Raw genomic sequence first — 27,511 nt, forward strand, 5'->3', positions numbered from 1 at the left:
TTAGATACTTAACTTAGACTTGTCTATTAAATACTTAGGTGCTCTTCAGTATGTCCACCTACAGAGAAATTCAAGACAGGATCCAGGAGTTAAACATTGGGCTTCTGTGGCAAGGTCAGAGGAAGAGGCAGGGTGAGAGTTATAGATGTTGTTTTGGAGTCTTTTACGTGCTTTTGCGAAGTGCATCTGAACTGCAGACCTTTACCTAAATGTTGGCCTTACACTAATAACCCTTTTTGAAAGTCTTTGTCTGATTTGCCATTTGTATCCTGGTGTGGGACAGTGATCATAGAAGACCTGGGATTATTTTTTTGCCTGAAGAGAAATAGCAACTTGGAGGCTAGATAGAGAAGAGGCAGTTGAATTTCCTACAGGGAGGATTTGTGCTCTCCATGATATGAGAAGGTGGAGGGTTGTGACATCTGATTTGTATCACTGGAGGAAGGTGAGGAGTGTGGATGCTCTTGGGGCATGTCAGTCAGGTCTGTAGCTGAGGATTTGCACCAGGGCGTCTCATTTTCATCGTCTAACCATAAACCACACTATTCTGAAATAGTCTCAGTGCTTTGTATTTCCATGTTACTCTTATGGACTTGTTCGGAGTAACCTGCCGTCTGGTATTTTTTCACACGGGGCAGAATGAGGTAAGGAGGAGAGATGCTGGCTGTTTTCATGCTGTTGCTCAGCTTCCGCTGTGGGAAATGTAACACCTCTCCCCTTTCCTTAATGCCCAGCCTGGTTCACTGCATGAAACTCTTCACAGTAGTCAGAGCTGGCTCTCAAGGCCTGCTTTTTGGAATAGTCAATAAAGCAGCTTTCTTGTAGCTTGCTGAAAAAAAATGCAGTGGAAGTCATTCTGATGACAGCTAGAGGGAAGTAATAACATTCTTTGCAAACTTACATGTAAAGACTAAGAAAAACAAGTGCAAGAGCTGTGCAAGGGAAGGGACTCTCTATTTGATGCTTGAATGCTACAAGCCTGTAGGAAGTCTTGTGTTCACAGATACGGGGGTCAAACAGAGATTTCCATTACCAATTGCTCTTAACATTGGTTGTGTGATGCTTCCCCTCTTTTTTCTGTTTAATCTTCCCAATCCTTTTCTCTCCATTCTGCTTTGTTCCCTGCAGTCTGGATTAAGCTATGCCACATATATATGGTATGTGCAAAAGGAAGGGTAGCAACCTTGCAGCAAAATTGATTCTGCCCCTCTACTCTGCTCTGATGAGCAGAGTCTGATGAGGCTCCACCTGGAGTACTGCGTTCACCTCTGTAGTCCTCAGTATAGTGGAGACATGGACCTGTTGGAGAGGGTCCAGAGGAGGGCCACGATAATGGTCAGGGGCATGGAGCACCTCTCCTAAGAGGAAAGGCTGAGAGTGTTTGGGCTCTTCAGCCTGGAGAAGACTCCAGGGAGACCTTATTGCAGCCTTTCACTACTTAAAAGGACCTATAAGAAAGATGGGGAGGGACTTTTTAGCAGGATCCGTTGCAATAGGATGAGGGGTGATGGTTTTACACTAAAAGAGGAGAGATTCAGGCTGGATGTGAGGAAAAAATTTTTTACAAGGAGGGTGGTAAAATCCTGGCACAGGTTACCCAGAGAGGTGGTGGATGCTCCATCCCTGCAGACATTCAAGGCCAGCCTGGATGTGGTTCTGGGCAACCTGATCTAGCTGAAGATGTCCCTGCTTATTGTAGGAGGGTTGGACTAGATCACCTTTAAAGGTCCCTTCCATCCCAAACTGTTCTGTGATTCTGTGATTCCATGAAAATGAATTGAGTCGATCCTGCCACAATTCCTTTTTTTCCCCCTAAACAATCAAATTAACTAATCAGTCCATTGCTCCGGGGAAGTACTCTACTGTGCTGCCTGCTGGCTGCGCTGACAGAGGGCTGCTCTCGGTTCCACGGTCTCCACCACCGGTGTCTGCCCCCACCGCAGCTCCCTCCATGCTTCTGGGGAGGCTGTGGCAAAGGTGTGTGTGTGTCCAGGCTGCATGCTAAACCAATGCCCCTCTCAAAGCTTGAGGGCTGTGAGATTGCCCTTTCCCTTCCAGCCCCAGTGGCTGATGCGAGCATGCTCCCTGCATGCATGGCACTGGCTATTTGCCAGGTTTAGTGTAATTTTTGTGGGTTTTTTTTTGAATGAGTGAGTGAGTGAATGAATGAATACCTGATTAAGTTAATGAAGCTGAGCCAATGGTGGGAGGGAGCGACTTGGCTGCTGCCTGCTCTAGGAGATCTGGCAGCACATTAGACTTGCATAACGCTTTACAGCTCCATGCTGCGCTCCATATGAGCCACAGGAGAGGGCTGCAATAATTACTCGGCTTTTCGACTGAAACCAGCTGCAGGTAGCTAGTCATCCTTTTGTCCATTTCACTGGTGTCGGGGAGTCACTTGTCTCTGCGCCGCGGATTTCCAGTGGCAGATGGGTAAGGTGCTTTCACAGAAGTGATTGCAGCGGTGAGAAAGCATGTTCGTGCCTCAGTGGCTTTTACAAAAGGTCCAGTCGGTTTTCCAAGCTGTGATACTCTGTACCCCCATGTGCAACAGAGGAATGCTTTTAGTTCTGGAGTTCAAAATTCCTATATAAATAACCTTTATGGGAGCTGTGCGATTCTTGTTTTCTCGTTCCTTCTTCAGTTGGCTGGGAGAAAGAGAGCAAAAGGTTTTCTTCTATCTCTTTTTCATAAGAAAAGTAATTTTTAAACCCTTCCAGTTCTTTTTGATTCCCGTTTAAAGCAAGTTCTTTCTGGCAGTCCTGGATGGTACATACCTTTGTTTCTCACATACTTAAATTAAGAGTACTGGCACTGCCTGTTAACACACCGCCTTCATTTGTCAACGTTCCCTGCTTGAAAGCAACGCTGATGATTTGCATCTTCAGTTGGAACTGGTGGGTTTTTTAATTGCAACTGGAGCCTATGACTGCAGAGCTTGCTATGTTGTTATCAACTTGTATTAATTCATTTTCTTTTAATAGTTTTCTGTGTTGCCTGGTCATATAGAACAGTCAGGGCAATCTCACCCTGGCCGTGCTGGCCTCAGTCAAGTGGCACTGGTGATGGATTTGACCTCTGTGCCTGTTTTATCTGCCTGCCACTCTCCCCATGAAGGAGGAGGGAGGCTCCCTACGATGTTGAGTCAGGAAGAATAACTAGTCACTTGGTTTTGTGGGCTGCAGGGCCAGGGCAGGTGTTTTATGAAGAGAGGGGGTGCAGAAGAGTTGATCTGGGTTTTTTTTGCCCACATGCATTCATACAGGCACTGACTCCTTCACTGTTGCCTGTGTTGAGACAGCCAGTTTGAGGGTCTGTGCAGGATGAGTGGGCAGTGCATCCAGCCATAGCTGACCCTGAATGAAGAAGAAAAAAATTAATGAACTAGAGAAAGACTGGAGGGGTGGTTTGGGGGAAGAGGGAAGTGTTGAACTCACTCTCAGCCTTCTGCAGCACTGCGGGAATGTGCTGCCTGCCTCATGGCCAGGGTGAGCTGCTGGCATTCTGTCGGTGGTGATGGTCAGTGATCCTGATTTGGGAGGGCACCAAGTGTGTGCTGGGGCTAAGAGCAAGGGCTCATGCAAAATCGCTTTAAGTTAAAGCTTTGCTGAATGAAGCCGGAGAAAAGGCAAGGTGCTGGAATCCATTTCAAGGAAATTTAATGTCAATTCACGTTTCACACTTTACAGATGGACTAATTATAGTCTAATTTGCTAGCACGTGGAATCTACCAGAGAAACAATCTGCAGGGAGGGCTTCCAAGGAAAAGCGCTGAGCATGCAGCTGACCTTTCTGAATCTGTCCCTAAAGCTGTGCTCTCACACCGTCCCCTTATCAGCCAGGCTTAAAGGTACATTCCTACCCATGGGCGCCTGTGCTTGTCTGTAAAATGGCTGCTCCGAGTTGGCTGCTGGTTGCTGGTGTTACTGGCTGGATCTTCAAAGGGGTGACACACCCCCGGTTTCTGTAGTTTTTCGTGGGGGTCTTATTCATGTCTCCTGGCAGCGAAGCCAGGCGTCTCTCTATTTGGCTTTGCCGAAGAAGGAGAGAACGTTAGCGAGCATTTCCAGACACATGGAAGGAGACCTGTGTGACATATCTGCGGTGCAAATGTGTTCATACAGGCATGACAGTTTCTGTCACAAGTTAAAATGAGCGGCGAGTGGGTGTTGCTACGTTTATAGTCACTCGTGAAATTTTCAATGGAAAATTGTGTAGGCAGCTCCCATTGTAGCTGGGCACATTTTAGATAAATGAAAAACATCAACAAAGTAATTTCAGTATTATACTTGTTTATAAATGAGCTCTATTCACTCATTTAACTGCAGAAGCGCTTCTAGGGGGTGGGTGTAAGAGTAAAGAATGTCACTGTGCACTATCAGACAAAGTGGTCCTGTAAAGCTGCCATCCCGTGCTGGCATCAGTTGGTGCGGTGTGGGAGATAAAAGGTCAGATGCTGCATCCGGCCACTTGCAGAGCATCATAGGTGGGGTCCATCTTTCTATCCTGGTGTCGGTGAGGTTGAAGGAGCATTTTAAAATATGTGTGTTTGCTCTGTGGCTTCTGCTCTGCCACTGAAGGCACTGGGGGTATGTGAAGGGAGATGCTGCCTTCCCAAGCATCTTGGCTTGGTGGTCCTCATGCTCTGGCAAAGCCACCTCCGAGGCTTCAGGAGCAGGGCTTTGGAGAGGTTTGGCAGACCTCTGTCAGGTTTTAAAGGCTTCAGTGCAGTGTGGTGGTAAAACGTTGTACTGTTGCAATGTGCTCCAGTGTCACACCTGGATCAGTTCTGCCTGCAGGACAATACATCTCAGAGTCAGCCTGAGCTGAAACCCCAAGCCCAAGCAGCCCCAGATCTTTCCTTTGTGGCTGCAGATGGATGTGCTTCTCTAGGGTCAGCTGAGTGCGCTTTCTGCTGTGCAGCTGAGACAGAAAGCCATGCATTGTGTTATGTGCACTCACATGGTTTTGCCCCAGAGCTCAGACCCTTACTTAGCAGTTAGATCTTTCTCCCTCTTCCTCTGTAGGGGCAGAGGGCTCTCGAGTCCAGCACTTCACCCTCAAAGAAATTTCACTGTAATCAGCACTGTCAGCTCTTGCATTTTTATCACTAGTCTCTAGATATCTGATGCCGGGTGTCAAATGATGAGATGGGAAATTCCACTTTCAGCTAAAATAGTAAGTTTCTGGTCTTGTGGGTTGCAGAGAAGAACTAGAGATTTCGAGCCTGAACAGCCTCATGCAGCAGACAGGCAAGTTAAAAGCAAAAATAATAAAAAAGCAAAGAAGCTCTGCCACTATCATTTTAAGAAATCATCTATTTGTAAACCCATGTCTTGTGTTTTGGTGGCCTGACTGTGATATTTGAGCACCCGGGTTTGGCACTGCAAGGCAGAGGATCTGTGTGCCAGGGGGCAAGGATGCTGCCCACTGGGTGGGCTAGGAGGGCAGCAGGATAGTCGATGCAGCCAGCCCTCTGATAGCAGCCCTGCCATGGGGTCGGCTTGTCGCTCTTGGAGCAAATGCTTCCTTGCTTCCAGCCTTCCTGCCTGGCATCTTATGCCGTGCTCTGTGGTACCACCTCTCTGCAAAGCATGCTGGAAGAGGAGGGATCACCTTTGCTAACAAGTTGGGGTTTGTTTTTTAAAAAAAACCCATGGGATAAATGAGTAGGTAGCTGTGAATCTACTCAGATCACCCATTACTCACAGTCCTACAAGGCTGACATGTAGCTGCATCACTATACATGTGCACAAAAAGGTATGCTGTGCCTCCAGAGCATGGCATGGCTTTTACAGGTGCTGAAAATAGGGCATCTGTCCTATTGCAGAACCAGGTGATGGCACCCAGGTGAACTGATGGAAGAAACCTGCAAACTTCTGGAAGTTAATTTCAATTCAGCAGTTAGCTTGGCTAAAACTGAAGCTAATACTAGCACGTTATTCTTGTGCAGCTCACCAGCACGTACCACACAAAATAACTATGTACCCAACCACAGTGTAACTGTAGTAAAACAGGACTACAGGAGACATGGGCCTTGCTTAGAACATGCAGATCTCTTATCCTCAAAATTCAGCTGCTAAGTAGGAGAAATGGATAGTTAACTGCTGGAGTAGCTTTCTAATAATCAGTTTTTATCACCTGCATTCATGAATGTCATTGGTTGAATGGCTGTCCATCGTCTGTCCATTCTTTTGCAAACGTATCTTACACTGGATTTTCCTATTAAATCTTCCTTTCTCAACTCTGGTATCTGCTTACTTGCATTATAAAATTTAATGGGAATGTCGAGACATTGGGCATGTCACATTGGTGATGTGCTTACTGAGGTTTGCTTGTATCATATGCTTTTTATACTGCGTGGAGGCTGGCTGATCTGACTGGGGAGAGGAGGGATGTGCAGAATAGCTGCTCGCTCTGCAGAAATCTGTAGCAATTTGCTGTGGCTGATTCCCAGAAGTATAATATGAGCTAACACTGCAGTGGACAATCTGTCTTGCAGATGCGATATTGATCAAGGATCCTTTTGGTTTGGGAGGAGAATTTCAAATTTTATTAGGGGTTTTCATGTTTCTTATTAATGGATCTCTGCAGTTGGCCCTCCTGGGAAATCTGCCAGAGAGCTGTGAAATTGGTCAGATTGGACAATAAACTCCTATAGCTATTGTTGGCATGCGCTGAGCTGCACATGGCAAGGCTAATGAAATCTGTAGCAGTTACAACTATGAATATGTAGCTGGCAGCAGGCAGGGTGTAGAGCAGGGAGGAAAGCTGGCATACAGATCTGAGAGCCAGAATGCAGCTGTGGAGCCCTCTGCAATGTGTCTGTCTTTTAATCTCTCTGAATCCGATCCTGCAAGATGCCAGCCTCCTTGGAGGGGAGGGGAGAGGTGGGATGAAGTGCCCTCCCTTCCCAGTGATTTCCAGCACTGCCAAAATTACTCGCTCATCCTATCATGATAGGATGGGCGGGCAATTTGAGGCGGGAGCATCAGACTTTACTGCTGCTTCTGCCCAGCAACATCCCAGATATAAAGAGCCCTGTGTCAGGCTCAATTCAAAGGATTATTTTTTTGGTGTATTCTTTGAACATTGCACTGATGTCTATTTGCCAGGCAGGGCAATGATGTCTGACAGAGGGGAGACCCAGGTTTTTTATTGCAGGGATAAATGCGAGAATTTACTGGTCATACCTGGAGCCGGAAGGTGAAAGTTTAGAAGTCGTAATAATGTGTGTGTTATTAGGATTTGGGATCAAAGGAGCCCTTTGGCAATAAATGACTGGTTTGAACTGAATATTCCTGAAGTTAGAGGCTGACGGTTGTCCCCCTTTTGTCAGGTCCCTGCAATATGGCAAACAAGCCGGTGGTCCCCGTCCTTGCTCCTGGTTGGCACACGTTGGTGTGAGCTTGTTAGCAACTGCAGAAAGGTCAGGGACCAGAGAGGATGAGGGGCCAGATTTTTGAAGATGTTTTGGAGACCTAAAAATGCCATCAGCTACATCACGGGGCTGAAGTAAGTGCCTCATTTCTGAAGGCACTGAAAGTCCCACCGTTTGCATAGTCATGTGCTGCTGTGGTTGGTGAGTCTGGCCCCAACTTCTCTGCACCCCAAGACTCAGTCCTGGGTGGTGGGACGCAGCATATGATCACGGTGTGTTTGGAGGCTTGTGTTGCTGGTTTTACCTTTGCTGCAGTGAACCCCGGATAAAGAAAAGAGGTCAGCGCCTCAAGCTGTAAGCCAGTATCCTCTCATGAGTTTTAAATTTATTAGATGAAATAAATAGAAAAATACTGGTTTGGGAGACATAGTGAGGTTTAAAGTGCCTTACAGAGAGACACTGGACTTCTGCATGAAAAATGCACATCCTGAACTCCAGTGAGCAATCCCTATGGGACCAGAGCAAGCCCAGATGGTGACTCCTCCAAGTGATTATTTTTCTGCCTTAAGCCTTTCCAGGAATTTGAGTGTGGGCAGGCTGCCAGCGGACACTGGCTGTCCAGACACTTTAGCAATGTTCCATGTGTACTCGCTGCCAGAGATACCAAAGTCCAGCTGCTGTCCCTGATCTCTTTGTCCTCTTTACCTTCCCAGCCATAATTACACACTCGTGCACGCACGCACGCACTTGTGTCACACAGACACGTACAAAGCAGGAGCATAATAATCACCTGGTGTTTGCTGTTCATGATCAGCAGCTCTGAAGTTAAAGAGAAAGGAAATCTTGAGAGTCAGAAAAAGTACTCTGATCCAAGAAAGAGAAGTGTACAAATAACAAACCCTGCGGCACACAGCAGAAGGCAGGCGTTTGTCTTTCTAGGCCAGCAAAGAAGAGTTTAACCAGCTCTTGCACCTCTTGTCTTTGAGACATTCTGTTTGGGTCGTCTCCCTGAGCAAAATCAGTCCTGTCTTATCTTTGCTGTTGCTGGAACTTGAATTATGCTGAAAACATGCCACTTTACTCTTAAGCCTTGAAGTAGAAGTAGGCTGGTTTATGCTGCACATTTGCATTTTTGCAAATCCAGTCCTGTGTCTGTTAGAGTTCAGAGTCTCACCGTCAAGTACTTGGGGTTGGAAAAGTGGGGCAGGCTGCACCGCTCTATGACTGTCTCATCCCTTGTCTCCATTAAGCTTGCTCATTCCCTCTGTGCACTCCAGGAGATTTTGGGCAGCCCTTTTGCTACTGGTGATGATGAAGTCAGCCATATGAAAGATTCACACCAAAAGAAAAACCCCAAACCCAAAATATTTAATATTTTATATTTTTGAAGGATGTTAGCTTTGACTTGGAAGCTACCCAAAACTCAGTGGTTTGATGCTATTTAGCAGAACAAAACCTTTGCTTCAGCTCCTGCAGAGTGAAACTTCACCAGGTTTCAACCCAATCTAGTGGAAGGTGTCTCTGTCCATGGCAGAGGGGTTGGAACTAGATGATCCCTTCCAACCCAAACCATTCTGCGATTCATAGAGCTTCGTAGTAGTACTTTTGATGCAGAGAAGCTGAACCCAGATGCCTTAGGCTTTTGGAACAACTGTTTTTGGGGAGCCTGGTTTATCTGTCACATTAAAAGAGAGTGTCCCTATTTGGCCCTATGTATAAGCTCCCTGCTCTGTTTCAGGCTGAGAGACCAGGCTTCTGCTCCCTGCTTTTCCCCATGGGAGTGTATTTAAACTCTGGTTTTGCAGCTTATGTCCATCTCCACACGAGATTGAAGGATGGTCTGAGCCTGTGGCAGGGGGAGCAGGACGAGTGCCTCGCATTGAGGGCGTCCTCCCGCAGCATCTGCAGGCAGGCGCCTCAGCCAGGAGCTGCTGACTTACCTGCCAAAGCCAACTGCCCAGGGCAGCCAGGGCTACAGTGAGCTAAAGTTAACCAAGATGACTGCGCAAATGTGAGCTCGGCGATTTTATTTTTAGTCGAACTTAAAAATAAAAATCTGTAAGTCATGTGTAATATAATAATTTTAGCTGTTGCCAAGACACGCTGAGCAACTGTTAGGAGGAGGGGGGAAGACCTGTGCTGATACAGCAGGGACCCTATCTTCTGGCTGCCTTCGTCCAGTCACAGTCACAGCACCAAGGCCGTGGTGCTGGCAGGTCAGGGCAGGATGGGGTAACAGTGCTGAGCCACTGCTTGGTGGGTGCCATGCTCAAGGCATCACTGGCCCTTCGTCTTTTGAAGCTGCTTCAAGTCCATTTGTCCTCCCTCTCGCCTCAAAGCCGAGAATCCACCCCAGAACAGTGCTTTACTACCCCCCTCCTCAGCTCTGTGGCTGTTGGTGTTTTATTACTGTTTATCAGTACTTAAACAATGGAATAATTAACTTAAGACTGATTGTATCAAAGCGTCAGAAGGTTTGGCCTTTTCCTGCAGGCTTGCAGCAGCTTGGAGGACCATAAACATAAAGAGTGCTCTTAAAGATAGGTTTAATCTTAGCCTAGTATGTCTTCAAAGTACTGCATACGCATATAAACATCAGGCTTATTGTTCATTAGAAGCGAGGCAGCAGGGAAAGAAATCCCCCAAAGGAGTATTACTTGCCATAAGATAAGTATCATTACTGCTGCTCAGCATGGGCTATATCCTATTTCCATCTCCTTTCGTATCCACTCTGAATTCTTTGTCTACCATTTTTCTTTCGTGTAGTGCATGCTTTTCTTGTTAGGATGCTGGTCATGTGGGGTGTGCGGTTTCTCAGCACCCATTCTTGCACATCTTTTAAAACAGTCAGAAATGCAGATGACAAGTGGTGGCTGGACATGGGCTGGGGAAGAGTTTCATTCTCCATGAAGTCTGTTATGGGACAAGTCTAGGTAGGTTTCGGGGAGGTAGGGGGAGACTGTGAGCTTTGCTTTTTTTCCAAGCATGATGTGGTTTAGTCAGGACATTTTCCTTAGCAGATAATGGAAGAATCAGGAAGACTTCGTTGCCTTTGGGTGAATTAAGTGATGCAGAGCAGAGAATGCAACTGTTTTGCTCCAATAGCAATAATAGACCAATATAAAATTGTGAGCTTTTACAGTGGTGAGGGCTCCTGGTTTGGATCAGGAAACCCAAATGTGCTTTTCTAAGCGCTCCTGCTGAGGCATCCACAGGGCTGAGTTTGCTCAGCATTTGGACACGTGGCTGTGGCTGTGAATGTGGTATCTGCAGCCTCCATGGTCAAAAACATGGTCCGAAACAGGGGGATCGTATCCCACCAGGGATGCGGATGGTGCTGGCACCTGGCTCTGGGCAACCTGTGTGCAGCAGGGAGCGTCTCCCAGCGCAGAGTTCTGCCTGGACCCCTGCGTTTGAGGTGTCAGTAGCAGGAGGAGTTCAAAGCACAGGGGAAGAAAACCCAACTCACACATTAAAAACCTGGCTCAGAGCCATCTCTGGCTCTGGGCTGCTGCTGTAAATAGATCTTGTGGTTCATTGCCAGGCTGGTAGATGAAGGGCATGTGTGCCCCTGAATGAGCCGTGGTGTGGAGGGGGGACAGGGGCAGCTGCTGCCTCTGCAGCCCTGTCCGGTGTGACGTGAAATCATCCTGCGGGTGACTCGCGGGCTCAAGGGTTCAGGAGTGATCCACCACCTTCCCTCTGCACCACTAATAGCTACTTGTTGCTAACGTAAATATTTAGCGCGTGCCTGTTCCTCAGGGCTCCTTGCCATGCTCCCATGCTTTTTAGGACACGTCAGGGTGAAGGCAATGTCGTTGCAGGAAAAGAAGAGTCTGGAAGAGTGAACCGGGCACCTTAGAGACAGGGAGAGAAAGAAGAAAGTGAACCTTGGGAAAATTAGCAAGTGAACCTTGCTATATGTGGCAAGTTATGGCCAGAGAGTTTCTGATCTGCCTAAAGCTTTAATTGTTTTCCTGATGCTTTAGCAGACATATCCATCACTTTAAAGATTTTTCACTGCTGTTTACAGCACAGCTGTCAACTGTTCCTAGATACAAGAGAGGCAATGCCTACAGTTTGTGGGGTTTTTTTGCCAGAGGTTTTTCTTTTTCTCACTTGCTGTTTCAGGGTGTCTGCTCATTCATTCTCATTTCTCAGTGCTGTTAATGTGACTCCCCCCCTCCCTTGCCCGCCCTCTCGTTGCAGAATCCAGAGGAGCTGTCGGAGGATCGTGCTCACGGGGAGATGATTCCTCATGAAGTCACTGGATCCCTTGCAGAAATCAAATGTGACTTTCCATTTATCAGACTGAAATCAGAGCCAGCCAGACAGTGAAGCAAGCACAGTGGAAGGGGGACGGCGAAAGATGAAATCCAACCAAGAGCGGAGCAATGAATGCCTGCCACCTAAGAAGCGAGAAATCCCTGCCACCAGCCTGCCTTCGGAGGTGAAGCCGGTCCTGCCAAACGAAAACCACCGTGCAGATAACCTAGCATGGCTCCCCAGCACACCCAGCAGCCAGGGCGGCCTGGGGAGCCGGCACCGGCCTGGGGGGACGTCGTCGGTGGAGGCAGGCTTGCAGCAGGGTTTGCACAAGTCGCTGTCTGCAGGGCTGGACTATTCCCCGCCGAGCGCGCCCAGGTCCGTTCCAGCCTCCACCACCCTTCCCACGGTGTACTCGCCGGCCCTCTCCCAGTCAGGGACCCCCGTTTCCCCCGTGCAGTACACGCACCTGCAACACACCTTCCAGTTCGTCGGGCCCCAGTACAGCGGGTCGTACACCGGATTCATCCCCTCGCAGCTGATTTCCCCAACAGCCAATTCTGCAACCGGCGCCGTGGCGGCCACGGCTGTTGCAACCACTCCATCCCAGCGCTCCCAGCTGGAGGCTTATTCCACTTTGCTGGCCAGCATGAGCGGCTTAAGCCAGCAGGGGCACAAAGTTGAGCCGCACCTGGTCAGGACGCCTGGACTGATCGCCGCTGGGTCTCCTCCACCCGCCCAGCAGAACCAGTACGTCCACATTTCCAGCTCTTCCCAGAGCACTGTCAGAAATGTCTCTCCTCCAACCATCCCGGTCCCTCTGCACCCCCATCAGACAGTGATTCCGCACACCCTCACACTCGGCCCTTCCTCCCAAGTAGTGGTGCAGTACACCGACTCGGGGGGCCACTTCGTCACCAGGGATCCCCCCAAGAAGCCTGAGAGCAGCCGGCTGCAGGCGATGCAGGCCAAGGAGGTACTGAACGGCGAGATCGAGAAGAGCCGGAGGTACGGCATTTCTCCCTCTGCTGACATGGGTCTAGTCAAAGCAGGCAATAAACCAGCTCCCCATCATTACGAGACCAGGCACGTGGTAGTCCACTCGAGCCCCGCTGAGTACGGCACGCGGGATTCCTCAGGTGTCCGAGCCTCCGTCATGGTAGTCCCCAACAGCAGCACACCCACAGCGGACATGGAGGTGCAGCAGGCCACCAACCGCGAGACCTCTCCATCAGCCCTGAATGACAAGGGAAGCTTGCACTTAGGAAAGCCAGCCCATCGGTCCTACGCCTTGTCTCCGCAGCAGGCTCTGGGCCATGAGGGGGTGAAGGCGGTGGCCACGCTGTCCCCTCACACCGTCATTCAGACCACCCACAGCGCCTCCGAGCAACTCCCCGTCGGGCTGCCGGCAACGGCCTTCTACGCCGGGACCCAGCCACCGGTGATTGGCTACCTGAGCGGTCAGCAGCAAGCCATCGGGTACCACGGCAGCCTGCCGCAGCACCTGGTGATCCCTGGCACCCAGTCCCTGCTGATACCGGTCGGCAGTGCGGACGTCGAGCCGTCGGGAGTCGCGCCTGCGATCGTCACGTCGTCTCCTCAGTTTGCAGCAGTGCCTCACACGTTCGTCACCACCGCCGTCCCCAAGAGCGAGAACTTCAGCGCGGAGCCCCTCACCACCCAGCCCGCCTACCAGGCCACCATGGTGCAGGCGCAGATCCACCTGCCCGTGGTGCAGTCCATCGCTTCCCCCGCCGCCGCGCCCCCCACGCTGCCCCCCTACTTCATGAAGGGGTCGATCATTCAGCTGGCCAACGGGGAGCTGAAGAAAGTAGAGGACTTGAAAACAGAAGACTTCATACAGAGTGCGGAAATTAGCAACGACCTGAAAATAGACTCCAGCACTGTGGAGAGGATTGAAGACAGCCATAGCCCAGGCATTGCCGTGATACAGTTTGCGGTTGGGGAGCATCGAGCACAGGTAATGGTAACATGTGGTGGGGTAGGGGGGTTGGACTGGGGTGCACCCTGTGTTTCCCCAGGTGCAGCTTTCTTCAGCGTATCTCGGTCACTTTGGATCTGCATGGGGCTGGTTTTTCATTGTCCACATCCATGCATGAGACAAACTCTGGTGCAAAACTCATGCCCCCCGCCATGCGGGGGGAGTCACCAGGGTCACACCGGTGATAACTGTAGTCTCTTGGATATAAACCAGGTCTTTCTTATAGTGGAGAACCCACAGGAAAAACTACATGATCTTCATGGGTTTTGATTAAAATATAAAATGACATAAGCAGTACGAGAGGATATATTTTGCATTTTGATAGGTGATTTTTACCTTCCACACTAGAAAGCTCAGGTTAGATTCAGCTCAAATCCTACTCTTAAGAGATAGGTAGTGCACAAGGCAGTGAATTTCTGTGGCTTGAAAGCTTGGAGCTGCCTGGGAATGGCTCCATCACACATGTAAGTTACTGAAACGCACTACAGAGTTCTACGGAGGCTTCGGTTGGAGGTGGTTTAAACACTGCATAGCTTACATAAACTGTGTGTTCAAGGGAAATTTGGAAAGAAAAACCATCTAGGTGGCTGTGCTATGCTTCTGACCTTTGTTTCTCATTGGTTTGCAAGGTAGGAAGAAAACCTGTAACTTTCCAAAGGTATTTTTAGGTTGAGAATGAGTACATGTTGATCATAAAGCGTCATCCTGCTGCTGTCCATTTTCTGAGCAATGTAGATTCTGCTGCATTGAGGCTGGAGCAGTTCAGATAGCATTTTGCTTCCTACAGGTACTCAGTCTAAATAACCTCATTGCAAATCTTTTTGGTTTGGTTTGAGTGCTGTGAACTGCAGCATCTGTAACCCTGCTGCTGCACCTTCAGCGCTGGAGAACAGAACGAGAGAGAGGGAGAGAGGAGCTGGATGTGGACACATAGTAAAAGCACCTCAGGCTGACAGTTTGAAGAGGAAAAGCAGTGACAGTACTGAGGAGCATACACCAGTCTGTGGCCTGTCCTCCCACAGTTGTGCATACGTGGTAAATCACTACATATGACATATCCCCTTTCTCATATCTAACATGCAGACTCCCTTTGTAGTTTTTTTCATGTATGTGCGTGCATCTGCACAGCTGATAGAAGTTGGGCCTCTGGTGCTTTCAGTATAAAGATGTGATTTTTTTCCCCGCTGCTCAACTGTATTTTGGTGCACATCGGGCTTTGTGATGAGAGGAACTGTCCTGGGATCAGGAACAGTTACTGTAATTTGCCCTGGTGCCTTGAATAATGAGTTTTCAAAAGTAGCAGTCTCCCATTGGCAGTTTTCATCTCGCTCCTGCTTCTCTCCCTGCAGCCAGGCCACCGATCCCTGCACCAGCAGAAGAGGTACAGATTAGCAGGTAGCACTTTTGTCATGTCTCATTCATGTATCAACGCGGGCGATATGCTGTAGTCCTGGGCGCGGGGAAGAGCGCCTTTGCAGGGGGTGGAGTGCCATCCTCTGGCAGAAAGCAAGCCGAGTCTGTAAAAATCCAGGGCCAGGCACATGGGTCTCACCCAGCAAAGTGGCACCTTACGGAGAAGCCTATCAGGAGCGAGCTGACATCATCACAGCCGAAATACTCCCCAGCTGTGTTTCCCACCGGGGATGCTTCCAGAATGGAGGGCAAGTCACGTAGAGATATGATTAGAAACGAGGGTTTAATTTAGGTTTCCTGCAGATTCCAGGACTTGGGTCTCTTCCCAGATCAGCTGTGTCCCTGCATAGCAGGGACGGCTCTGCCGGTTTTTCCCTGCCTGGGTTGAGACACAGAGAGAGAGAGATTGCTTCTCTGTGCTTGAAGTCTCCGTGACCTCCCTCAGCCCAGCGTTGCTATATGAAAGCATTTAGACTTATTAGCAGGTGTACAGCAATCATTACGCATTAGAAAATTGCCTGCATGAAGAGGGCTTAGACTTCTCGTTGCAAAAATAGCATTTAGTCGCACTGCTTTGAGCAGTGGCACTGTGGTGCTGCTGCACTTAAATACCTCTTGACTCCGGAGTACAGTGGGGATGTATCTGCGTGTGTAGTGTAGCTTGGCAAAGTATTAAATTACAATTAAGTTCCAGTTGCATACATACTTCTGGAAGGAGGGAGCTTTTCAAATGGTATTATCAAGGGATAAGTTGTAAAGAGTAAGTGCCATACAAAAATAGCATTGTTATCATTAGCTTTGGCTCACTTACGTACTCCTCCCAGGGATCTCTGGGAAGTCATTATAATAGTGATGAATTTGTATTTTCAGACTCTGTGCAAACATTAGCTAATTTTCTCACCAATTGAGGGACAGAGGTAGGAGATTATTTTTAGCTGAGCCTGTACAACTGTAATGTCAATAGGGAGGCACCATGCAGCTGCTATTGTATCCTGTCACTGCAAGCCCACAGCTGCCCCTCCCCAGCACAGCACTTAAGCAGAAAGAGGTCATCCTCCCTCTTTTCCCCATCTTCCAATCACCTGACAAATCAAACCCTCTTCCAGGTATGGAAACCCAGAGGAAAATTAACCTACCTAAAGCTACATGCCTTTTCAGTGAAATAACTGGCCTTAGCCCTGGAGGGATAGGAGGTTTCCATTTCATAGCATCCCTACTCTGGATTAGGAAGAAGTCAAGTAAGTATCAACTGGACCAGAACCCAAAGTCTAGCTGTTATTCCTCTGCATTCAAGTTGCTAAAAGAAAAGACCTGTGGATCTGCATCTCTTTGCAATTCCATGTATTATTCTTGTAATAACACTTGCATCATTATTACCTGTTATTTCTTTTGCTGCCAGGAACAAGAGGAAGCCAGTAATTCACCTCCATTAATGTTAAGGCCAAAATACACAGGAGGTGCAAAATAAGTTCTCTGAAATGCTTGCTTTCATCCCTGCATTTCAGTTCCTAATCATTCCTCAAGTATAGCTTAGAAAGAGAAGATGAACATACAGTTCTTAATTTTCCTTTTTCAGAAAGAATCATAGACACTAGAGATGGAAAAGTCCTGTCTAGTTAGTAGCTCTGGTTAGTTTTGTTTAGTGTGTATTTTTTTAGACTGTCATCTAGTTTAGTTTTCCCCTTGTATCTCTGCACACACGCAAACCAGTTATTTTTTCTTTTACTCTGTGCTCTCCTTTTCATTATCTTTGGCACTGTAACAGACACAGAAAAAGACATGTTGACTCAGTTTGCTGCTGCAGATGGAGATCTCCCCCAGCCTTCCCCTCATGTGATCTCTGTGTCCCCTTGTCATGGGGCAGTAAGTCCTTGTTCCTCCAAGTGATGAGGCAGCTGTGATCTGTCTTTGGGTACGTGTTACTGAATTCTGGGAGCGCAGCAGATGAGAGCTCATGTGATAAACTCAGCAGCCAGTGGACTCGTGGATAGAGATTGCTTCTCTTGAGGAATGGTGGGATCACATGGAGAGCAGTAGCTCCTAATCTTCAAGCCTTGGGGGCATTTATTGTAATAATGGTGTACTGAAGCTGGGCTAGATGCATCCAGTGGATGCCCACAAGACCACATGTCATGCTGGGTGAAGGCAGGTGGTGTTTGGGGTGGTGGGAACATTAGGAGTCCCAGAGTCTCAGAGTAAGGGTGGTCACATGGGAGGATGGCACTGCAGAGACTCTCTGTGAGAGGGAGAGCTCCTGTTCCACCAATCTGCCCAGTTGTTTTTTGTTCTCAGCACCAGCAGCAAAGCCTTCTGTGGAGAGCTCCACTCCTTAATTGCACATTGGTTCCAGAGCAGCTTCCTCCTCTTTGTTTCCAGCCTGCCACTCCTAGTTTCATCACATTTTAATAATATCAGGGAAACCTGATACCACTTAATTGGAAAATGCATATTTACATTTATTAAAATACAGTTCACTCAAACCACTTTTCTTAGGCACCTTTTCCTGTAGTGCTTATTGCGTTGGTTGCAACAGTGAGCCCCGAGACTAAAGTTGCTGAGTTTCTGAATGATGGGAAGGGTGTTTTCTGGGCATCAGATCTTCCAGCACCTATCATCTGTGCTCCAGCTCCAGCCAGAGTTTCCTGAGCAGTCTGAATTGCCTGCCTTACCTACCGAGTTCAGCTGAGAAATAAAATCACAAAGGGTTATAGAAAATTGCAGATACTCAGTGGCTGCACTGAACAGTTTTGGGTGTGTTCACTGGTCAGTCTTAAAAAATGGAAATATAAATATAGCTTGCAGTAAGGCCTCATTGTGCTTAAAGAGGGACCAACATTTTCGTTTCTTGCTTTTTCGTCATAATAGCTGGGAAAAAGTTCCAAATTTCTTTTTCTCCTTCAATAATCATGGGATGATACTGGGGGAGGGAGCTTTAAAATTAATTTTTAGTGGTTTAGTACAGAAAAAAGTTACACAGGGTTGTTTTTACTGAACTTTAACACTTTAAAGGGCTTTGACTACTATTGCTTGTAGAGAATGGTTACCTTAAATCCCAAGTTAGCTGAATACAGAAGCAGCCAGCTAAAACAGGCCTTGGTAATTATGAGGGAGCCCATTTCAAATCAATAGTGCTACATGCACACCGTGAATGGATCATGGGAATTCCAGCATTTCACCATCTTTATTATTTGGTGTTACTCATGATCACCACCACCAATTCTGGGATTTGTTTCAGTGACTGACAGTTCAGGCAAGTGTTTTGGATGCTACATGAGGTGGAAGTGTGTTCACATCAAGAAGAACTTGTGTGTCGGCGAGGATGATGCACACAAGCATGTATGATTCCCACAGATACAAATAGCTTTTGACAAGGATGGGAAAGCAGAAAAAGAAGGAAAAAAATAATACAGCAGGCAGGAAGAAGAGAGGCATAGCAATATAAAGGAGAAAGCTGTGTCCACCAGAGATCCATGCCTGTAGAGAAGCCCACAGCTCTGCGTAGACAGCAGTTTCCATTTGAGTCCATGGGAGACAGTGATATTGACCACTAGATATTGACCACTCCTCCCAGTCGGACCCCCCACTGAGATATGTGTATGTATGGAATAAGATCCCAAACTCTGGGCAAATACTTCTGCAAATCTGGCACTGGAGTGTTTCTATCCAATGACATGCAGGGATGGGATTTTCACGGTTACTTCACCCTACTTTCTCCATAGTTCAGAGCATAAACCAGGCCCAGAATCAGGTCCTATTGCCTACATCATTCTACATTATTGCCATGTGTGTAGGTGACTCTTGGTAGACAGTTGTGGTTGGAAAAGGTTTAATATGACAGAAATTGATGTAGTGGGGGTTATCTTGTGCCTCTAAACTGCTCCTTTTGAAATTCTTTATATAGTGGCTTACTATGTTGGGCAGGTGGAGTGGCAGGATAATACATGCAGTGTTACTCGTTGGCCTAGTTGCAGAGGTACATAGCATGTATTTATAGACGTCATAAGGTTTTTTTCTAACATTATCAACTGTCTCATAAACAGCAGTTGTCTGCTAGTACATGGCATGGGCTTAACCAGTCATAGGCACAGTCAATATCTGGTGGGAATCTTTGGATTCCTGGTTCTGAAGCTCCTGTCTGAGCTGTGGGACAGGCCTGATCATGTCTTCCTGCCCAAAGGGGATGTGGATCTGGTGGGCTGCAAGGGTACCTCAGGCCCTGCCTGCAGGGAGGGTGTCTCTGAGGATAAGCAGCGCTAGCAAGGAAGCGTCAGGGCTGCTGGGTGCAATACTGCAATTGAGTCCAACCTTTTCTGAGAGACAGGCCATGCAAATTCACCCCAAGGTTCGCACTTAATATTATGAACAGAGGTGTTTGAACACTGGAGTGCACTGTGCATCTCAAACTGCTTCTATTCCTTAATGTTGAAATGTATTTTTGACAATACAAAGTCATGCTCGGTATGACAGCGTTACTTGCTTCCAAGGTGAGAGGTGGCTTCACAAGCCTGCTGTGATGTTCCTTTCAAGTGAGTCTGTGTTCAAGGAGAGGGAAGGCTTTCCAGGCAGCTGGTATGCTCCATGCCTGCTGAGTGCCTCAGAAATGAGATGAGCACTTGTATTCAGGTGTTCTCCTGCCCTTTAGCCCCTACCGAATAGGATTACAGTATCAGAGCAGGATCCTGCCCACCATGCCCAAGAAGAGCTCCAGAGGACACGGGGACCTTGGGTGCAGAGCCGTAGATATCTGACTTCAGCATAAGCCACAACCTTAAACAGACCTCACTGGTGCCACACACAGCAAGTTAAAATCACGTGCCAAATGTTAAAAAAAGTATTGGTCCAAATTTCCTGCCCTCATGTGGTGTGCTGGGGCGGGCACTCAGCCCCATGGGCGGTGATTTGCATGAGGCCACATCAAGTGTTTGAGCCTGCAGATACAGCACCATGCAGTGAGCACTGGACTGCTGACACATGCAAAGATAAGCAGGTATTTAGGTGCTTTATCATGTTGGGACCTCAAGGCCCAGCATTCACAAGGTCAAGGAGCAGTGGGTGCCTGTTGCTGGTCTGTTCTCCTGGCTATGGCAACTCCCTGTAAGATGGTTAGGTAGGATTTGTAACCAGATGTGTTTTTAAAGTGGGGGGAAGGGGGACAGAGTGCACAAAAGGAGACCCAGTGCAGGAACTGCAGAGGGGGAGGAGAGATGATCCTCTCTCTCCCTGAGGAAGTGCAGGAAGTGAACTCGACTGCAAAGTGGGAGAGCAGGTATGAGAAGGGAAGAAACTGGACTGGTAGCAGGGCTGCTGGGGGAAGGTAGGTTCCTGCTCCCTGCTCTTATGGCTGCAACTCTGTACATACTCATGGCCTTCCCCTGGAAATCAGCATGCTTGCACTGTTTCACACTGGTAAGTACACACTTGTTCAAGCAGAGCTGAGGATGACATTCTTGTGGTCACTTAGAAAATTGTGTCAGATCTGAGCTTCCTCTGCTTGGAAGGTATTTAGATGTGGATAACAGTCTCTAGGTACCATAGGGGGATGACAGGGAATGGAGTTTGCCATATGCCAAAGCTGGTTTGCCTTTTACACCTCTCAGAGCAGCTGGATAAAGGTAAAGCTTGATTCCCACTAAGGTCTCATGGTAGGAAATGCTGATCTTGGAGAAAGCATTAACACCCGTGTGACAAGGATAGGCATGAAGGCTGGTGGTCGGTGTACTGATATTGCAGAAACTGAACAGCACTTCTGTGATTTCAGCTTTATCCCTCTCCATGGCAGCAGGCAGCGCCTGCCGTGCACATGCACACCGGTGATCTCACACTCTCCCTTCTCTCTCCCTCTGTCTCTCTCTGTTGTCCCCTCTCTCCCTGCAGGTCAGCGTGGAAGTCTTGGTAGAATACCCTTTTTTTGTATTTGGACAAGGCTGGTCATCCTGCTGCCCCGAGAGAACCAGCCAGCTCTTTGATTTGCCATGCTCCAAACTTTCGGTGGGGGACGTCTGCATATCACTCACACTCAAGAACCTGAAGAATGGCTCTATTAAAAAGGGCCAGCCCATGGACTCAGCTAGTATCTTGCTGAAGCATTCAAAGAATGACAGTCTAGCTGGAAGTAGACACAGGTATGCGGAGCAGGAAAACGGGATTAATCAGGGAAGCGCACAGATGTTAGCTGAGAACGGTGAACTGAAGTTTCCGGACAAAATAGGATTGCCTGCAGCACCTTTGCTCACCAAAACAGAACCCAGCAAGCCCCCGGCAACGAGGAAGAGGAGGTGGTCAGCACCCGAAACACGAAAACTAGAGAAATCAGAAGAGGAGCCACCTTTGACTCTTCCCAAGCCTTCTTTTATTCCTCAGGAGGTTAAGATTTGCATTGAAGGTCGATCCAATGTAGGAAAGTAAAAGTTGTTTGGGGAAAGGAAATTAGGCTATCCCTTGTCATTTTTATCCAGATTACTGTACTGTAGACTAAATAACCCAGTATTTACATGTTATCATCTTATTTTAGGTTTATGTTATAACCTTGTTGTTATAGTTGCAGCTGGTATTATGCAGGAGACTGGTGCATATGTTTTTCCACAAGTGTTTGTCAGTGACTAGGTTTATCGAGAGCTACAGAAGGGGCAGTATCTGCTTCACACACCCTTAGTGGAAATGAATGTGTTGTCATGGCTCCTGTTTTCTAACACCTCGTGTAGGACAGGGTCCAGCTGTGATTTTGTTTTCCTTTTGTCCTTGTTTTTTTTTTTTTTGTTTGTTTTGTTTTGTTTTTGTTTTGTTGTTTTGGTTCCTGTTCTAGGTTTTTTTGGGGGGAGGTGAGGAGAAGGGAACTGTAGCAGAGGTGTATGTCACATGTGGGTGCATGTGTGTGCGTGCGTGCATGTGTGTGTGTGCACGCCGGTCCCGAGGAGGGACTGCGGCTCTGAGGCGGGCTGGTCAAGAGGTTTCCTCACCCCAGGTGGATGCTGAGGACACAACCCATGGGTGGTATTGAAAAGGATCGGATAGTCTCTGATGTTTTCAACAACAAGCCAACTCTTACTCAACGCTCTACTATATATATATATATATATTTGTGTGTGTGTATATGTATATATATATTTTTCCCCCCATGGGGTCTGACTGCACTGATTTTTATTCCTAAAAGCAACTGCCACACCAACATTTCCTTTCTGCTTGCTAGTGCAGTTCCATAGCCCGGAGTCAGCCGGCGGGGAGGCTGTCCGGCCTCTCGCAGCGGTCACCCTGCCAGGTTTTCCTGCATGGCAGGGGAGTGCGTGGTGGGGGGATTGGTGCGTGTGTGTGGCTTGGGTGCGCGTGAGTGTGCGAGGAGGCCTGCGGCTCCGTGGATGCGCCTGGCTCAGGCTCACTCCTGTTTCTGTGCAGTGTTAGACAAATCGACCGGGTTACGCCATTGACATTTGCTTCCACAAGGTAGACGCATACTGCCCCTTTGAGATCACAGGCATCCATGGTTTGCAGTTAGGTTGCAAACCTTTAACTCTAGTACTGGTTTTAGTTCATGACTATGGACAACTGGTGCCACTTCTTTCAAATTGCGGTGTGACACAGGAATCCGCTGTTGAAGATGAACCTAGAATGTCTTTAAGCACTTAAAATGCTGTTCACACTTTATTGCTGAGCATCCTGGTCTAACACTCAGTACGTACTGTATCTCACTTTAATCTGCTCAGAAAGCAACAACAACAAACAAACAAACAAATCTCTTCAACACTGTAACTACATGCAACTATGTAAAGTTTTCTCACAGGCAAGATGCTGAAAGTTTTAATGTGGTTTCAAAGGGATGAATGTGAATTATTGAACTAGTATGTGACAGTCATTGTCCACAAAGGACTACTTAATAGGAGGCACTTTTTAAACTTTAATGCTTGAGAAAGAGTTAAAGGCATATGTGAGCTGACATAATAAAAAGAAAAAAATAAGAGAAAGGAAAAAGGAAAGAGGAAAAAAAAATCATTGTCCAGTGTTTTTTGAAAAAGATGGACTTTAAAGAATCTTGCAATTTGCACATCTTGAGTTTATCATTTGTGTGGTATTCCTGCAGTTTTTACCTAATAATGTTGTGGGTTGGGGGGGGTTCTGAAAGAGCATAAACAAATGTAGCAATTACTCACTAACCTGCCTACGCTCTAGGCCATTTCATAGGGTTACGTTCCTTTCAGAGTTCATTTTTGGTCTTTCTACCGTATCTGCCACACAGAACCAGGTCCTACCGGGACACCTCTGAGAATTTTTCTTCAGACTTGCTGAGAGAGTTTTCCACAAGAAACATTTCTATACTTAAGCAAGGTGTTTGTTTGTTTTGAAAACAAACCTATTGTTATTTTATTATTATTATTATTATTTGTTATTTTAATTGCATCGTTTTCCATTGGAAAGGCGACATTTCAAGAGTTTGGTACAAACCAAGTAGGATGCGGGGGGGGGGATTCATGCCGTTCAGTCTTTTCTTTCCCCAGGTAGGGCCGGATCCTTTGAGGTGCTGTGCACCCAGCCTCCTGCACGAGCCTTGGGGAGGTGCAAGTATGAAGTACTCCGGGGCTGAGCGCTAACGCCTGTCGCTGCCACTAGAAAGATCCCGTTGCCTTTCAGTGGGATTGCGCTCGGGGCCCTACGTGAGCAAGCGTCCGTGTTGTCGGGTTTGGTTGGCGAGTTCACATCCTTCAGGTAGTTTTGAAGAAGCTGTACTGATAGGGAGAAAAGGAAAGAAAAGTCCATCGTTAGAAACGCAGTAACCTAAAGTGAACAAATGTGTTTAAAATCTTGTTTTCCCTCTCCCCTGAAATAACAGTGCTTTTATTTAAGAGAAAAAAATGTTAACCCCAAACCCCAGCTTTGACTCTGTGACTTGTTACTTGAAATTTAGCTCACACCAGACCTAATTGTTTTTATACCATATTCTGGGGTGCACCAAAAAGTTGAAATACGTTTAAAATAGCTTGAAACTTTTCTTGAATTTCCTTGAATTTTATTAACCTCTCAGCAGGCTACCAAATAGCTGAGTGGGTTTCTTCTCACAGTCACACTGCTTAGTTAGTGCTTATTTGTTAATATTTCTGCTCAGAGAAGTTGCTTAATCTTCCATATACTCTGCTCAGGGCACTTGCAATTTATTGTTTTGTTTTGTTTCCTGTTTTGTTTTTAAGCTTTGATGGTAAAGGAATAGAAAGAATTACAGGTTTTAGTTCACAGTTGTACCACTATTTCCGTACGTCACATGTACTCGGGAAAAAAGAAATAATCTCAAGTAAAACCATATGCATACACAGTTGTGGTTAATAAGGAAGCAGGGGCTATTAAACTGACTGGATCTATTCAACTAACACTAAAAAAAAATATAAAAAATAATAATAATAAAAAAACAAGTTTGGAGCAATAGGAATGTATTAGTTCTGTGCTTGTATTTCAGACTGAGGAATTCTGAAATAACTGGTTCTTTCCAAACAATTGTCCCTTTCCATGCTTTGGCTTTTGTAGGATGTGCAATACTTTATGTGCCAACTTAGACTCACCCGTGCGGTGTTAGCTAGATCTCATACCCACTTCTGATCTCCCCTCATTTTGTTCTTTTTTGAATAGGTTTTCTTTCTACCTTTTTTTAATTCCCTATTAATAACTCCCTTCCTGTTCCCCCCCCCCCCCCCCCCCAAGAAAACATATTAAGGGTCAAGCATCCCCTGCCCCGGGAAACACAAATCTTTTTTGTATTTGACGATAAAAAAGATCCAGGAAGAAAAACAAAGGAAAAAAAAATAGATGTATTAATGTCTGCGTGTCGTCCAGGCCGAGTGCGGCTGAGCGCTGTGTGGCACGCAGACAAGTCCTGGCTCCCATCAGGGAGAGAAGAGCCCCCCTGGAGACCAAGTCCTTTGCAAGGGGGGGGGCTTTGCCCCTCCCCACAGCCCCGAGCATCCCTTGCAGCGAGTCCCTACGCCAGGGAAGTGCCATCAACCCTGGGCACATGCAGAAATTCCACTCGCCGTTGTAGAGTTGCCGAGGCACAGCCCAAGGAGGAGGTTGAGCCGCTGCTTCTGCAGCGTCTGCTTTGCAATAGTAACTGACAGTAGTTTTCTTTATCTTTCTGTCCTTTTTTCCTTCCTTTCTTTTTGTAGCAGGCCTGTTTAGTTTACAATGAAACGCATACAATCACCAAGAAATTAGTCAGGGCAAAGAAAAATAAAACAAGAACCTCTTTATAGGGATTTCTAAAAAAGAAAATAATCTATCTGTCTATCTAGCTAATCTATCTATATATCTATATATATATAAAATGACTGTTCCTTATAGTGTTTAACTTAGGCATTGTTTCAGTTTGTCTGGGCCACATCACGGGGGATTTGAGTTTGATGTCACTTACCTCGAGGCCTCTGGTCGAGACCCAAACCGGAGCTGCTGTTGACCTATTTTCCCATTTCATACGTTGCCCTTGGGCTCGCTTTTCCTCGAAGACGCAGGCCTCGGGAGGAGGGGGGGATACACCTTCCTTTTTCTATTCCTTTAATTCCTTCGTCCCACTGTCGCTTTGTTCGACCTGTCGTTCCTGTCATTTTCTCGGCATGGGGAAGTGACATCACTACTCTTGTTTCCCTTAAATCAAGGAACATTTAGAAACCTTTCACACCTTTTACTCAGGGATGGGGCTGGCATATGTGTGGTACACTGATGTGACCAGAAGCAGCACTTTTACTGCTCCGGAGTAGGGATGTACAATGTTACAGACAAGTTTGGATTTCCTGCATCTCATGGTTTAAACTTTGTAGATCTCACTTAGATTGCAATACAAAAGCAGCAGGCTCAGCGTGAACTGTAGCTGTTGGTTATCATGAAAATTCACTCTCTGCAGAGATTTATTTTATTTTAAAGTGTGTTGCCAATAGTAAAAAGGAAAAGGTGAAATTCTGTTAATTATTGCAACTGCTAAAAAAAAAAAAAAAAAAGCCTGTATCAAGGAGAGCAAATCCTCGATATTTTTAAACACTAACAGTGTTATTTGAAAGAGGGGGCCTCTTGGTGCAGTGCTCTGCGCATCCTGGGACCCAGTTCTGCAAGCACTTATACATGTGCATACAGGAGGTCCAGGCTGGCCGGTGAGGGCTGCTCAGGAGCGCACTGTGAAGCACATGTATAAATCTTTGTGAACCTGAAGCTTGGTTCAGCCAGGGCCAGACCCTGACCATAATCAGGCAGATGGAAGAGACTTGGGGTTCATCCAGGCTCGCCAAGGCGGAAGCCCCAGGCTGGCAGGGGGGATTTGGCCTGTTGAAACACTTTGCTGTCCCAGGAACTCGGCAAAGGGCGAAATGGGATGTGCTCTTGTACAAATAATTTCCATTTCTTCCTTCCCCATCACCACAGGTAACAGCAGGGTCCGCTGTGGGCTCTGGCCAGTGCTGATGTGACAGGCAAGGGGAATGAAGGCACCACCAGAGTGCAGGCAGTAATTTCCCTTCCTCTGGTTTATCCAACCCTCCTACCCCCCAATCCATAGCAAAATGAGAACTTGTTGATGCGGATCCGCATTCGTGCACACACACCTCCCCAGACAGAAGTGTCTGTTTGCACACGAATCAATACGTGTGATTTGTTTTGGCACGTATGCCTACGTGTCCACTTGATTCCCTGTCCTGAGGACAGCCTTGCTTTGTGTCCATAGGGGAACTCCAAACGCGTTGCACACCTCTACTCCAGAGTTCAATTTCTTTTACATAGACGACCTCGCTTCAGATGTGTTACCTTTACTGATAGGATCTTTTCTTGTAGCACTATACCTTGTGGGAATATTTTTTGATGTAAACCTAATTTGAGAAGCTTATTAAAAATAGAAACTTTTTTTGAAGCACTCACATTGAGGAGTACAGGTAATGTTTTAAAAAAATTGCACAAAAGAAAAATGAATGTTGGAATGATTCATTCAGTGTTTGACAAAGAGATGGCTCTGTTTGAACAGTGAGTTTCATACCTTGTTTGTAAAAAAAAAAAAAAAGTTTTTAAATACAAAAGCAGAGAAAGGTTGAAAGTTACATGTTTTTTGTATATAGAAAATGTCATGTCTAGATGATCTGATTTGTATTGGCTTTGGCCAGGAAAAATTATTACTTAAAAGGCTCTTAAAGAACAACTGTGCTTAATTTTCTGTTCGTATTACATGGGTCCCATTTCTGGGGAATGGAGTCATGCTTCATACTGTTTATTCCTGTGCTGAAAATATACCTTGGAGCAGCAATTCTCAAGCGCAGCTACCAGGCACTTCAAAGGGTGGCTACTGTGCACAACCAGAGTCTCACTTTCCAGCTCTGTTTTGGCTTTAAGTCTCTCCTGCTTGTGCAGAGGGAGCCCCCGGCAGCCCACAGGGCACGGCCGGGTTTGAGGGAGGCCTTGGCCATGCCCTTCGCAGGCAGGGCCGGGCTGGCACCAGGAGC

General features: G+C 47.0%; 1 protein-coding gene across 22 annotated transcripts in view; it reads left to right on the forward strand.

Annotated features, from left to right (window-relative positions):
* ATXN1 (ataxin 1) overlaps positions 1-27,276 on the forward strand; it is a 224,454-nt gene extending 197,178 nt beyond the window's left edge. For all 22 annotated transcript variants that reach the window (XM_030483958.1, XM_030484026.1, XM_030483986.1 and 19 more), the window contains 2 exons: positions 11,594-13,631; positions 20,940-27,276. In XM_030483958.1, the coding sequence (XP_030339818.1) occupies positions 11,754-13,631; positions 20,940-21,470 (2,409 nt within the window). In that variant the 5' untranslated portion in view covers positions 11,594-11,753 and the 3' untranslated portion in view covers positions 21,471-27,276. The remainder of the gene's footprint in view (positions 1-11,593; positions 13,632-20,939) is intronic.
* The last annotated feature ends 235 nt before the right edge of the window (positions 27,277-27,511 follow it).

The sequence above is a fragment of the Strigops habroptila genome, chromosome 1, assembly GCF_004027225.2.
Source record: "Strigops habroptila isolate Jane chromosome 1, bStrHab1.2.pri, whole genome shotgun sequence".
Taxonomy (NCBI): Eukaryota; Metazoa; Chordata; class Aves; order Psittaciformes; family Psittacidae; genus Strigops; species Strigops habroptila.